Source organism: Dermochelys coriacea, chromosome 2 (genome assembly GCF_009764565.3).
Source record: "Dermochelys coriacea isolate rDerCor1 chromosome 2, rDerCor1.pri.v4, whole genome shotgun sequence".
NCBI classification, from domain to species: domain Eukaryota; kingdom Metazoa; phylum Chordata; order Testudines; family Dermochelyidae; genus Dermochelys; species Dermochelys coriacea.
In genome coordinates this window covers 130,611,489-130,627,003 of record NC_050069.1, presented here as the reverse complement: position 1 = coordinate 130,627,003, position 15,515 = coordinate 130,611,489, and the positions used below count along the sequence as shown (strand labels likewise).

The following is a 15,515-nucleotide window of genomic DNA, read 5'->3' as shown; positions in this document are numbered from 1 at the left end:
TGAAATCAATTAAGAACACATCTTTCAGGCTATATGCTTAGGCATCTAAAGCAACAAAACAAAAACAGATTCACTGATGCAAAAGCTTAAGAGTAAAATGAACAGATCTCTTGTAGAAAGCTATTTCTGTAAAAGTAAAGAAAAGTAATTTGGTAATTTACATGCTGGCTCAATTGTAAAGTATTATTATGCAGGTCTAAAGACTGATTTACTTACAGCCATTCTTTGTCTTCATTTTGTTTCATAAACTGTACTAGAAGCACTCTCTCTAGCATTTCTAAAGAATGATCTAAAACTGAGTGCCATAGCAAAGCCAAATAGCTTAAAGTATTTACAGAATTCATACCTGTCCAGCTCTTGCATTTTCACATACAAAAGTATCATAGAATATGGCAAACTGCGGGGCATTGTCATTAACATCCAAAATTCGAACATAAACAGAAACACGAGTGGTATCTTTGGGATTGTCTGCCAAAAGAAAAGAAGTGAAAACAGAAACAAGTGATCTCTTGCTCTCATTTAAAAAAAAAAAAGGTTTGTTTTCTTTAAAATTCTTCCAGAAGTCAGCATTCAAGCCCAGATCCTCAGATGGTGTAATTTGGCATAGCTCCCTGGACTCAAACTAGGTGAGGATCAGGCCACATCAGTGTTCAGAACAGATTTTGCTTAGTGCCAGAAACAAATTCATTCACTGATATATAGTGGGCAATTAGGCTGTTTACATGAAGATAAACACTACTTCTGTTAATAAAATAAGAAAATGTAATGTATAAAAATAATCTCTATTAGTATAACCCAATGACAATTGTTGTTTTTGTTGGGCTCAAGAGTATTGTTCTGCTGGAAGTTTGTTTTTTAAAATCAAGACACAATGGATGTTATCAAATTTGTTTTACACTGAGGAGCTGTCACTGGTTGGTGACAAACATACTCTGAAAGGATATTCTCAGGATCTGATTTTCCTTTCATTTCCCATTTATAAATCAGTAGACACTTCAGTAAAGAAAAAAATATTACACCAGTGTAAAACTGGTGTAAATCAGAACAGAATCACATACTTAAATTACTGTAAGAAAAATATAAATCTATAAATTGGGGTTTTTCTTTAAATCAATCAAATAATCCCACTGACTTCTGTGGGAATAGGATTGGGTGAAAATTTGCAGCACTAAACTGAATAGGGTTTTGTTTATTTGTTTTTAATTTTGAGGTACTTACTCTTTAATAAAAGGCAAGTCATGCATACATCATTCATTTTTGAGAACTCCTCTACTGAAATATTTTAAACATTTATATGTTTTTGCTTTGTTTCTGGAATAGGGTAACAATGAAGATGGATCATGAATTGTTGTATTGACTGGGTGTATGACATGCTGTGGTGTCTTGGGAGCAATCTGTGAAGAATTCAGCTTATGGTTCCACTGTATCACAGTATCAGTGTTTGTAGGAAATACATACTATGTCTACTTGTCATACTAAATTTCTTTAAAAAGAACAAAAATCTGAACGTCATGAAAGCAAATGTCCTAAATATTCCAATATTGCCTTTTTTCTTCAAAGAAGCTCAGTAATACATTATAAAGAGATGGTGACTGTAAAGTCTGGCAGGTATGAATTTCAAGCAATTATTATGTAGATTGATTGCCCTTAAAAAACCTGAACTTTTCCAAAAAAATTAGCATACCTCTTTAGAGAGACCTAATTACTACAACTAAGTTGAGAAGTTAAATTCTCTCAAAATATCCTCACAAAGAAATGATCTTACTATCTCAGTTTAAGCACAGAAGGGCCTTGAATTCCCACAGTATGAAAATACTATGAAAGAACACATTTATCACAGTGGCCAGCAATCTGAAGAATGGTGGCACCAGCCATGTTTATCATCAGAAACTATTACTTTTACCAGTGATATAGCGCTTATGCTAAAACAGAGAATTTCATAATGAACGCTCCTCACGAGTTCACTTGAAGAATCTCAGATTTTTTTTGTCAATTAGAATCTTTTGTGCCAGTGGGACTGGAATCAGATGCAATGATGTAGTAATCTTGATGGTACCTTGGGTTTATTCTATTTACTTGTAATGTCAAAATGGCTTCTTGTAAATGCCCAAGATGAATGAAAAGATGTATAAAGCACCAGCAGTTGGACTTAATGCTATTTATTTTTAAGAAATTTATTCTGAGCGCCAGAAAGATTTAAATAACTTTTTAAATGAAGGAAAACTGAAAAGATTTGGCTTACTGATCTCAGCTGCTATAACACTAAGATTGTGCCACTGTGATATCTCGCGGTCAAGTGGTTTGGAAGTGTAGATGGATCCATTTCCAGCGTGTATATTAAATATTCTGTCAAGGTCAGTATGGCGATCCAAAGAAAATCTAAACATGATAAACAAAGACAAAAATTGTTATGTAAATGATTGTAAATTAAAAGAAGCAACTCTACCTTACAGTACATCTGTATAACATTCAAATTCTATATACATTCTATCAAAAATGATAGATGAGATAATTTAGATGAGATAAATGCTTAGTTTCTGCAAGTTTAAGCTTTTTAAAATGCTGTGCAGTTCATCTGTTAATTATGTTGATGACTGTCCCTGAAACTAAAAAAAAAATACTTAAAATAATTCTTAAAATATTAACCTAGTACACAGAAAAATCCTAAGAATGATCTCAATATAGATGTATCCATTATATTTACTCTTGCAATTTATCCTGTAACATCCATAGGCTTCTATGAATATTTTCTTTGTAACTAAATGATACTGCATTAAAATATGAATTATTATAGGCAGTGGAGGGAGAACATTGTTTAAATCAGTAATTAAACACTTTTTTCCTGAGAGAAAAATTCTCTTTCAGTTTGAAAAAAACACGTCAGACTGACAACTCATTTCTGAGCTTTTTGAAATGACAGTTTAAAGCTTTCAGTTCCTAGTTTAATGTAAATTTATTTAAAAGAAATCAAGTTTAAAAAAATCAAAATAAAAATGTTAAAAGTGTGTTAACTGGCAGGATTTTCAGTTTTAATGAAGCTACTGATATTAAGGAACCTTTGTACAGTACTGCAAAGCCTTTGCCTTGCAAATACTCATATGGGCAAACCTTCAACTGACTTGTAGAGAAAGGCATTCTGTCAAACTGAAATCAATAATCAGATTGCTCTGTGATTCTTCCCATTTAGGACCCAAACCTGCATTTCTCATGCACCCAAATTTGCCCCTGAAATCAGTGGTGGGTTGTGGGTAAATGAAGGATTGGGGCCACACAAACGATTTGCTTCAAAGTTGGGGTAAAAGGTTTGTGTTAGTTCTGAACCAGGTGGGCAAATTACAAGTGACAAATAAGGAAAATTCCCTAGTGCCTGGCAAGTTTGGGGGGAATTATTTCATCAATATGTTTATATTGCATAGCAGTGATCCTGTAGCCATCAAATGCATTTTTTTTTAATGTGGACATAAGTCAAAGTTTGATAGTGTAGGTTTTCAATAGGCAAGTGATGCAGCTATTTGAGTTACTTCTCACATCAGTTCCACAACCCAACACAACTCAGATGAATAAAATACAATCCTATTATTTTTATAAGCCCAAAATATTTGGTTATGTATGTGTTATGCAACCATACACCTTCTACATCAACCCAGTGTTCTCAAAAGCCTGCAGATGCTACTGTTGATCTTCTAAATCACAGACAATAGTCCGATTGTTACTAAAGTCTGTTAAAAAAAGAATAGTGCCACAGGAAGCAGCAAGCCACACAGTTTCTGTAGTTATAGCCTATTTTCACTTTAAAAATCATATTTCTATGAAAGGGAAGACCTGAGCTACAGAATTCAGATACAGCACTGCATTTTGAATCCTATCTAAAATTTGGGGTATTTGGATCTTGGCTTTGCTTTGGACTACTTGGGTGTGCCTACACAGCCTGCACCAGCTAGCCTCCCAGCTCAGATCGACAAACGGAGGCTCCCAGGACATGTACTACTGTGCTAAACATTGTGGCTCACACTGGAGCTCAGGCTCAGAAACCTAGGGAAAGGGTTGGACTTTAGAGCCTAAGCTCCAGCCCAAGTTGTAATTTCTAAGTGCTATCTAGCCAGCTAGTTTTAGCATAGTAACACAAGCCCACAAGCTCCTCATTCTGGGCAAGGATGCTTGCTGCTCCAGGTTCCATAGACATACCCTTTTAGAAGTAAGAATTGCATGTAAAATGCAGATCTGGACCTGGATTCAGATTCCACCAAGCTTTGGAAGAGGGTGGTTCATACCTGGGAGGTTTAGTTTAGGCTCGTCTCCATTATTGAAAAGAAAAGAAAAAGAGGAACAGGCAACTTCATAAGCTGCCCAACTTTTTCTTTTTTAAATAGAAAATCTCATAAAAGCTTTATTCAGGCTAACCTGATTACAAAAGGACACAACCTGTCTAAATAAAGAAGCCAAAATCTTAGCTGTCCATTGTCTCCTGTAATACCTGATATTCTATAACTGTCTGGTGATGGTTTGGTAGTAACAAAATTTTATAATCCTTATTCTGAAGAGCTGGATTCTTTGAATAGAAATGTGAGGCTCTTATTTAAATTAAGAGAGACAACATATGTACACTGGAGGGCTGAATTTGATCCCTACTATGGAATTTGTTTGTTTTTAGTTTAGTTTTTTTCCAGCAGAAAACAGCAATAACAAGAAAGGTAAAGAATCATACACATTTATATTACTACCACATATGTGGAAAGTCCTGCCTTTTTCTGTTTCTTGAACAACTTAAATCAAGACTCATTAATTCTTTTCACTTTTTTCCCCCATTAAAGCTGTTTACACCTCTGCCCTTAATTCCATTAGTTCACCTGCCTTGCCTGTTCTGAATTACCTTCTGTCATTCAATGGAAGAAGCACCAACATGTCCGAGAGTGATGGTTTGACAGCATCATCAGGCTATTATGCTATATCAATAATAGAGCATGATGGGGGGGGGGAAATAGCTTATTCACTTGAAGCAGTTCCACTCATCAAGCTGTGCCAGAGACAAGTGAAACCAACAACTTTGTTCCTTTTAAGATCACAGCTTCAAAAGCCTGACTACTTAGATTCCCAGGCTGCAATTCAGTTTCCTTTACAAACTCAGTTTTACCATCCGTCAAAATCTACAAACAAAGGAATATTGTCCTCATAGATGGTAAATTATGCTTTGTGTCTACCATATTTGAAGTAAATCAGACAAGATAAACACTTATTTTGACACCTTTGTCAAATGTGACCAAAGTCCAAATAGTCTTCTAAAGCTTAATACTCAGAGATTGGTTTGGGTTTCCTGCATGGACTCCAGGTAGACTTCCTGATTTTTTTTCATCCAGTATGTGGGAGTATGTTATAATTTCTTGTTTGAAGTGTTTTGTTCTGGAATATGGAAGTACAGGAGATACTTCTTCAGTTCAGTTCAGCTTCTTCAGAGCTGTTCAGCATATTTGGAGTAGTATGTAGTGGTCAGAGAAACACTACATATACCACAATCACTCTACCACTGAGAGGATAGCTATGCAGTCCCTGAAATCCAGACACCATAGTGCAGACAAGGGAGGCACAATCCTAGTCCTTAATTCTGATGGCTACATCAACGAGGCCAACAGAAAGCTCTTGACACAACCTGCTATAAGGAACTCAAAGACCATCCCATACCAGTTCACACAGGAATTTAAAGATACCATCAAATCCTTCCCCAAGCAGTCCAAGAAAAACCGCTATAGCCTTCCCCAAAACCCCATAAGCCTTCCCTCCTGTACAGGGACCTTCTACATGCATTCCAAGATACACAAACAAAGGTACCCAGATGGACCCCTTATAATCTGGCCACAGTACTCTCACTGAAGGAATATCAGGACTCTCTGAAATCATCCTCAAAGCATGCACCACACAGAGGGCCAACTTCTGCCAAGACATTACTGACTTTCTCCAGAAACTCTGCAATATTAACAACCTCCCACAGAATGCCATCCTTGTCCCCGTGGATGTCACCTCATTATACACCAACATTCCTCACCATGATGGCATTGCTGCCTGCCTCAAATTCCTACAAGACAATGTACAATACTCAGACATCGCCCACATCAACTTCCTGTTTAACAACAAACACTTTGTTCAAACCATGGAAACAGCCAGAGGTTCCAATACACCAGCCTTTTTATGGGTCACCTTGAAGAAGAATTTGTGAAAAAGTGCATCACAACATCAACAAAAATAAATGCATCTCCAGTATATTTTGGGGGTATCATTAAACAATCACAACCCACATTCAATGGGGACCACATCCTGAAGTAAATTATTCCCAAACCGCCTCCTTGTCTTCAATCACCACCTGTGATGAACACTTTTCACACAAGATCACTACATGTCTGACCTCTCAGTTCATCCTCAAAGGAAACCTACATAATATCTTTGAAAGACTACCCTGGGAATGTACATTCCTAACTCTGTTAGACATTAAAAAATACGGACTTAATAGAGACTCTGGTTTTATGGTTCATTACAAGAGTTTGTAACACACCTCATAACCTGCTAACCCTTACCTGTCCATTTCATTTTAAGTGGTCTCCTATAACATATGTGAACCCCATAAGTGTATCAACCTGTCCTAACTTGTAATTAGCTCAGACAGCCTAGTTACCTTCTCTAGACCTGAGAACAGCTCTGTGAAGCTTGAAAACTTGTCTCTTCCACCAACAAAAGTTGCTCCAATATAAGATATTTAAAAGATATTACTTCATCTTATAGGAAATAGGAGGCAAGGATAGCTCAACTTGCATAGGCTCACAGCAAGGGAAGTTCTACAGTTTTGAGGCTTGGAAGGGCTGATAAACTCCCTAAGGGGTTACCAGGGAGATTATGCATATACCCAGGTAAATATCAGCTCCTGTGTATCTCCTACTGTCTGCAGGGGAGGGGCTCTCCCCTGTGGACATTAGTAGTTGTACAGAAGAAGGGTTCTTCTCCTTCAGAACATAGAAATTCCTCCCTGTTCTCCTCTCCCCAAATCTCAGGGTGGAAAAGCTACCTCAACGTTCATCAATCACAATTTGAAAGGGAAACCATTTTCTCCACACAATTTCTTGTTTGTTTTTGTATTTTGTTTTTTAAATCATGAGGTATATAGAGAGACTATGACATTACCTGATAGGGCTTGAAGCAGAATCAGGATCCCGTGCCATTACAGTTCCTATGATTGTCCCCACCTCGATATCTTCATGCACTTCAAAAAGGTAAGAGGATCTGCTGAAGACAGGAGGTTCATCCACATCTTCCACAGAGATTTTTACAATTGTAGTATCTTTAAAAGGCCCAAGATAATAAAATCGTGGATCCACATGGGTATTCTCAGCCTCTACTTTCAGAGTATAAAGCCTTCTGGTCTCATAGTCCAGTGGCTATGAGGGAGGGAAAAAAAAGGAGATAAACTTTATTAAATTACACTGTATGTGTTGGATACATAGGGGAAATAAAGACATAATGGGCCAAATCATCAGCTGATGTAAAATGGTGTAACTCCACTGTGATTAATAGCCGCTAATGGCACTCAGAACCTCACAGGAAAATCCAGAGAGTCATTTTCCACAGCTGTACGGAATAGGGACCCAGTTTCTTGAGTAACCAAAACTTCCATTGACAACAGTGGGATCACCACTTATTATTATTTGTATTACAGTAGCACCTGCAGCTAGGTAGACCGGCTTAGTATAAATCTGAGACAATTCCACAAGTGAAATGTTGTATTAATTGCTATTCTCTAAATAGATTTTTGTGTGCAAACTTTTGCCTACAAACTTAGCAACTGTTTGTGCTGATGTTTCACAAATACAGGGTCAAATCAGACAAGCATTCCACACCCGGACCTTTCTATTGAAGCAAATGGGAGTTGTGCTTGTGGAACAATTGCAGCATCAGGGCCATAATGCCAAATTTCTTCAGGAAACATTTGCAGGAAGGAGAACATAGATGAACACGATATGTTGGAAAAGAGTAAGTGGCTTTTGTAAAGGGCAATTGTGTCACACCAATCTATTAGAATTCTTTGAGGAGGGTCGACAGACAAACAGGGTCCCTCACGAAAGGCTTTTAAGCAAAGTAAGCAGTCTTGGAATAAGAGGGAGAGTCATCTCATGGATTAGTAACTGGTTAAAAGATAGGAAACAAAGGGTAAGAATAAATAGTCAGTCTTCTCAGTGGAGAGAGGTAAATAGCACAGTCCAGGTTCTGCACTGGGACCAGAGCACTTCCACATATTGATAAATGATCTGGAAAAAGGTGTATGCAGTGAGGTGGCAAAGTTTGTGGACAATACAAAATTACTAAACATAGTTAAGTCCAAAGCTGACTGTGAAGAGTTGCACAGGGTTATCACAAAACTGGGAGACTGCACAAGAAAATGGCAGATGAAATTCAATACTGATAAATGCAAAGTAATGCACACTGTATGCATAATCCCAGCTATACATACAAAAATGATGGGGTCTAAATTAGCTGTTACCACTTAAGAAAGAGATCTTGGAGTCATTGTGGATAGTTGTCTGAAAACATTTGTTCATATGCAGCAGCAGACAAAAAAAGCTAACAAAATGGTCTAAGTCATGACTGGCATGGAGCAAATGAATGAAGGAGTGCTATTTACCCTTTTGCATAACACAAGAACCGGATATCACACAACAAAATTAATAGCAGGCATTTTAAAACAAACATAGGGAAATAATTCTTCACATTGCACACAGTCAACCTGTGGAACTCATTGCCAGGAGAAGTTGTGAAGGCCAAAAGTATAATTGGGTTAAAAAAAAAAGTAGGTAAGTTCACAGAGGATAGGTCCATCAGTGGCTATAAGTAAAGATGGCCAGGGATACAATCCTATGCTCTGGGTGTCCCTGAACCTCTGACTGGTAGAAGCTGGGACTTGGAAAAGAGGGGATGGATCACTTCATAATTGCCCTGTTCTGTTCATGCCCTCTGAAACATCCAGCATCATCCACTATCAGAAGACAGAATACTGGGCTAGATGGACCATTGGTCTGACCAAGTGTGGCCATTCTTATGTGGAAAAGGCATGTACGTACACTTGTCTGCATTTCATTGTTTAAGGAGAAATAAATTTAAACAGACCTAAGCCGCCATCTGTAATTTTGCCAAAAAAAGTTAATTTTGAAAAAAGATTTAAAACCTTACTGGGAAAAAATCAGTACTTAATCTTGCTCATTTTCACTGAATTTCATGAATCCAAGATCAGAGAATTTTTTGCAAAATGGATATGACATTTTGTCAGCAGCTACCTTTAAAATGAAAAGAGAAGGGATCAGGGTTATAATTAGAATCCATTTTGTGTAGACAAGAAATGCCATTCCCCAATTTTCTCTGCAACTGTCACAGATGAAAAGTGGTAGCTAATGAATGATATATAGAAAATGAGCAGGCTGAGAATTTACTGTCTGACTGCCGAGCAGACTTCTTTAGCTCACACAAACAACAGGGATATATCAAGTCAGTGGTTTTCACTTATCAAAATGGATTCTAGAGACACATTTACCTCCCACCCCAAACTTATAAAATTAGTGCTCATGAAAGATGCCTGAATGACAGCTTTGGGGATTTAAATATTCTCTGCGTCATCAGAAGAGGTGTAATACAGGCAATGGAAACTTTCCTCCTCCTTCTCAGCTCCACCTTGTTGTGAAGAGAAATCAGAGTAGAAGGAAGAGTAATTATGTCTCCAAGCCCACTCTCAATGCCTTTTTACTGAGACTGCCATCGAAGATACCAATTGAAATGCCGCAATTTGTCCTCAAGGAACTGAAACTCAGAAATGGGTATCTGATAGTAATCATTTGCAGCATCTAATGATGCAAGCTGGGTATGAACCCATCAGCTGGAAGTGAAAGGCCTTGCAGCTCATTACCAAATCTCCTGAGCAATGCAGTCCACCACATGTATGATTTTAAAGCACAGGTGCTTACCTTTCAGCACCTTAGGCCAGGTCTACACTACACATCTATATTGGTGTAATGACATCACTCAAGTGTGAAAAATCCACACCCTTGAGCGATGTACCTTTACTGACCTAACCACCCTACCCTCTGTTTAGACAGCGCTACATCGATGGGAGAGCTTCGCCCATCAACATAGCTGGTGCCTCTCCAGGAGATGGATTAACTACACTGGCAAGAGAAGCTCTACTGTCGGCATAGTTGTATCTTCACAGAAGCACTACAGCATGAAGACAAGTCCTAAGTTATCCCATTCCTATTCAGGAAGGCACCTCAAGCATGTACTTAAGTTTCATTATAATTAATGCTGAATGGGGCCCTTAATCTACATTTTGGGTGGAGTAGTAGAAGAGCAATTGTTTGTTAGTTGTTCACTACTGGAAGGTGCACTGGAAATCCTCAGTTAGAACTGGTTGAATAATACAAAAATTGATTTGTGAATATTTTCACAAATGCACACACAGTGAGTTTCGTTTCCTGTTATTTGTGGGGCAATATTATTCATTTTCATTCATGAAGAGGAGCACAAACCCTTAAAAGTCCAAATTCTTTAGCATACATAATTATTAGTCCAGAAATATGTTCTTTGTTATGAGCTATTTGTGATGGATTTGGAATTGCTCTGTAATAATTTATAAACTCTATGTGTAGAATGGTTCTTGGCCTGGTTCTTGGGCTGTTTTCTGTAAGACTATATTGATTTAACTCAACAGGAAAAAAAGGTAGGAAGAAAAAGAATGGCTCAAAATAAGCTACCTCTCAGCAAACATGTAAGAGGTAAACAATACCTGGACCATTAACTTGAATTATTTTGCCTCCTTTCCAACCAATCCACAAAAATGGTTTTGATCAGAACAGGTAAAGGCCTATGAACAAAAGGATGAAAGAACTCTGACAGGATTAAAAGGGCCTTCTCTCAAGAGAGAGGTGGTAGTTGCCCAGGGAAAGCAGACTGAGGCATACAATCCCACTGCAGGGTCTGAAGAAGTTAGCACTGCCTACATTACCATCAGGGGATGATAAGAGTCTATGACATTTTTAACAGCCCTGAGCAATACAGTTAAGCTGATCTAACTTTGTAATGTAGACCAGTGCTAAGAAATTCACAGTGCTCTAGCTATGGTTAGGCATTCAACTGCCTTAGGTATTTTAGAAAATCCCACACTCTTAGCTGCTGCTGTTACTCTGAAAAGGTTGCATGGTACTAAGCCCTGGCTGGCAGTTACTGATCGTGATGCTGTTGCCCTGTGATACTACAGTTATCAACAAACAGTTACTGTGAACATGTATCTTGGACAAAGTATTTCCCTATACTATAGTAGTGCAGTATTTCTCTGAAATACACTGAAACCTGTTTCTATCACTTACTGAAAAACTGTCAGTCAAGCATCAAACAAATTTGTACTAAAATCAGTGATGATAGTGGCAGTATATTGGAGATGGCCCTTTCTACTCCTACTTCTCAGTGATATCTCAAATACCAATTATTTCCTATTCTAAGTAAAGGGAAACAGTACATGTTCTAAGATACAGCTGTGTGGTAACTCTTGCAAATGTTGAGCTTTTAAGGTTGATCATAATATGATCTACTTTTGTTTCTATATGTGTCTAACATACAACATTGGTATTTACATCAGTCCTCCACACCAAAACTATTCAGTGGTTGTTACTGATTATAGACACCTTGCACACAGTTATGATGCCTTCCTGTGTGTCCTTCTGTGTCACAATGTCAAACATATCTGTTCCATCACCATCAATAATTCTGTATTCCGTTTCTGCATTTTTCCCAGTGTCGGCATCAGTGGCTTTTACACTACCAATGGCAGTGCCAACTGGGGAAGATTCTGGAATGTGGAGGTGGATGGTGTCTACAAAGAAAAAAAAGCAGAACAAGTAAAGAGAGGCACAGCAAGTTTTAAAAACAGTGCATTATGATACAGTCTTTAATTACATTATCCTAGACTATTTGTACTTCAAGAACTCTGCTTCATTCAATACAGAGGGGAGAACAGGATTCTATTCCTGGCTCTGCCATCGATTTCCTAGGTTATGTTATGCAAATCTATATAAATGCATACAGACAAGGGGGACAAATCAAAGTGGTGCAGGCAAACTTAATTCTGACCTTTTCTAATGTGTGTGCTTGACTTTGCAACCTCAGTGTTCTTTTAATGTAATATTACATAGTGTACTCTACTTCTGTATGACTAAATATACAAAATATTCAATCATGCTCCTTAGGATATGTATTTATTATAGATACAGAATATTAATTTTTCACATGTCCCACACTCATTTTATTTCACTTACTCCTGTGTCCATAGCTACAGTCTTGGAAACTCACAAATGTAATTCTTTCCTTTGATTCATCAGAGGACTTTTTCCCTTAAAAGCGTCTATTGCTCATTATCTAAACATTTCTGTTCATTTTTAAAACATTAAAAATGATAGTATAATTTCATTGTTACACTTTACTTTATGCCTAATATTAAAAGGGCTGTAATAATAAAATACCCAATTGCTAAAATGACATTTAATTCTAAGACACAAAGTAGACCTATTTTAAAATTCTTAAAATTGAGTGGAAAACACTTTTCAGATTCTAAATACTAAGGCTGATATCCTGATTGAGCTCCTTGAAAAAAGAACCATTTTTAGTTAATTTTTAAATCTACTTTGACACCACAGAAAAATTAAAATAGAGTTATTACTATTTATTAGGTGAATACTGTAAAAATATTGATTTATATTTTTAAACTGAATCAAATTGGCAATATGCTTGGTGCTTTCATTTTCATATTCTAGTTATAAAATTTCAGTGGCATAAATATTTGCAAAAGGCATATTTGTAAGCCAACTGCATAACTATTCATAGAAACCGGATTTTAAATTCTCACATGCATATATTTTGCATGAGAAGTGCATTCACTTTCATTCTGTCAAGGAACAAAAAGAATCTTCTGACTTCTCTGACCAATCACATATAAGTGATCGTTTGAAATTCAAGTATTTATCATCAGTGCATATGGTAAAAAATTCAAGAAGATATGCCAAATTAATCTGAATAACAAACAAGTTCCAGGAAACTGCTCATGAACCTCCCATGAGAAAAAAAGGGTAGCTAGTTTTGTTAAATCAATTTTTATTGCAAATTATACATTCAGCACTACTGTTAAAATTGGATGCACCCAAAATAAAGTTTTCTTATTGGTTTTGTACTACCTAAACTGTCTCAACAGCATTCCTAGAGCTTTAGCAGAGTACTGACCAACAAACATGAAGGTAAAGCAATAAATATCAACAATGAAATAAAACAGAGTTTTACTATACAGTAAAACTATACTATAGTTTTGGGCCCCATCCTGGGCCCTATCCATGCCATTAATGTATAAGTGTAGAAGAGGTCATTATCCTCATCTGCCAGGACCTTGAGGAGGAAAACCCCTTTAGCCACATTGTGTGCTTAGCAGCATTTTTTTTTATAAAGGAAAATTTTAAATTGATACAGATGCTGCTATGACACTACCCTGCTTCAAAGAGGAAATCTAAGATAGTTACACTGTGTACTGGCTACCCATAAAAACCTTGTTTTCCACTGGCTTTAGTTAACTAAGTAATGTTACCTCAATATTTCCTAGGTACTCTCTGTGCTAAGCATGGTGAACTAGAGGGAATATTAAGGTTACACTATCTAAGGCAAAACTACTGTACAAAGAAAGGAGATGAACATGACGCCCACAAGATGGCACATCCAGTAACACGGTGCTGCCTTACATCATAGTGGGGCACGGATTCAGTATTGATGCAGAGGAGCTTGTTGATGAGATGTACCCTAATAAATTAGCAGCCCCACTTCCTGAAAACCTTTGGCTTTTCCATGTGGGTCTCTCATGCAAATACAAACATTTCTTAGTTTGAGAGATCTGACAGGATCCCAGTAGCAAGTACTTTAGCATTGCTTGTTTTGTCTATAAGTAGCTTATATTAATTAGTAATGGGGGAACCTCCAAGGTTTGGAGCTTCAGTTGAGGAAAGTATCCAAAAGTTCAGATGCTTATCCAAACTTGTTGAAATCTCATTCTACCCCTCACTAAAAAGTCCCTGGCTCTCTCCTATCCCTTAACCTTGTCCCATTTAGATCCACTCTCCTTTTGCTCATACTCTTGCAGAATATGTCAGAATTCTGAAATTGGAAAAAACTGACTTAGGCCCAGTAGACTAGAAATCTAGGTTCTGAGTGATTGTGGGATGGTGATGCACCCCCAAGCAAGCAGGATCGTTAAGGAAGGCCAGTGGTGGACATGTTCTCCCAAAGAAAGGCATAAGAAGAATTGGGAAGGTCACTGACAACCTTCTTTTGTCAATAAAGCTGTGGGAAGACCTAGGCAAGTCACTTGGTGGTAGTTCCTGATACTTAACAGAATGGTAGAAAGATTAAAATAGTGGTTGCAAGAGAAGAGGTGGACTCCTTTTGAGGAGATCCATATCAAGGAAAGTGTCTGGTTCATTGTGGGGATAGGACTGAGGTACAGGCTTATTCCTATTTTTAGGAACTATCTTATCTCTCCCAGTTACTATATAATGTTTGCCCAATGTAATTTAAACTTTGACATATTGGCTTTAGACTGTACCCACTTACTGAAAAACCATCAACCACCATACCAGAGAAGACAGAACACTAAATCAAATTACATTTCTCATAGATTCATGGGGTTTGGGGTATACCCTGTTACAGGATGCACAATGGTGACAGAGTATTGTATTACCAAAGTGCACTTACTTCTGTTTATTAATATGTTTCTTGACATTCTTGCACCTCAGTGTTTTCAGCTCCATGATTTAGCTCATATTTACATTGTCATTTTCATTACCATTCTGTAATATTTAAATCTGTGTACTTTGTTACATTAGTACATAATCTCTCTATAATCTGTTAATGGTTCAAAAATGACAACGAAATCCCACTGCTCATATTTATAAAATAAATATTTATTCAGTGCTGTGAGAGACCATGAGGAAAGACCATATGTCCCAAAACGAGAAAGAACACATGAAGGGGAAGATTTAAGAGTGCCATGGCAACATTTTGTCTCATTTTCCATATTCTTAAGTGTTTAAAACAGACTATAGAAGTTACTTCAATTTTTAATTTTATGTTTTTTCAATGAATATAGATATATGTTCTAATTATTTTTCATTTTAAAATTTCAAAATGTTTTATGGTGCATGAGAAACACTCCTTGAACTTTTTTCTGCACTGCCTTTAATACATAGAACACCATCCCCAAAACCAGACTGTAAGGCCACTCCTTTGAATCCCTTTGCAAGTCCACTTCTTAATGTTTATAATACATTGGCCAACAGATAATGGATCGCTTGAAGGGCTATTTGGAATGGTGGCTGGGGTGAGGGAGATTAACAAGATACTTGTGTATCATCTTCCTGACCTGGTCTATGGTACTTATATAACCTTCATCATCAGACCACTCCCCC

At 37.2% G+C, this 15,515-nt stretch overlaps 1 protein-coding gene across 5 annotated transcripts in view; it reads right to left on the bottom strand.

Annotated features, from left to right (window-relative positions):
• Nucleotides 1–15,515, bottom strand: part of CDH10 (cadherin 10) — a 167,424-nt gene that overhangs the window by 23,321 nt on the left and 128,588 nt on the right. For all 5 annotated transcript variants that reach the window (XM_038392461.2, XM_043508437.1, XM_038392454.2 and 2 more), the window contains 4 exons: nt 11,703–11,890; nt 7,165–7,418; nt 2,243–2,379; nt 347–468 (listed from right to left, as the gene is read on the bottom strand). In XM_038392461.2, the coding sequence (XP_038248389.1) occupies nt 347–468; nt 2,243–2,379; nt 7,165–7,418; nt 11,703–11,890 (701 nt within the window). The remainder of the gene's footprint in view (nt 1–346; nt 469–2,242; nt 2,380–7,164; nt 7,419–11,702; nt 11,891–15,515) is intronic.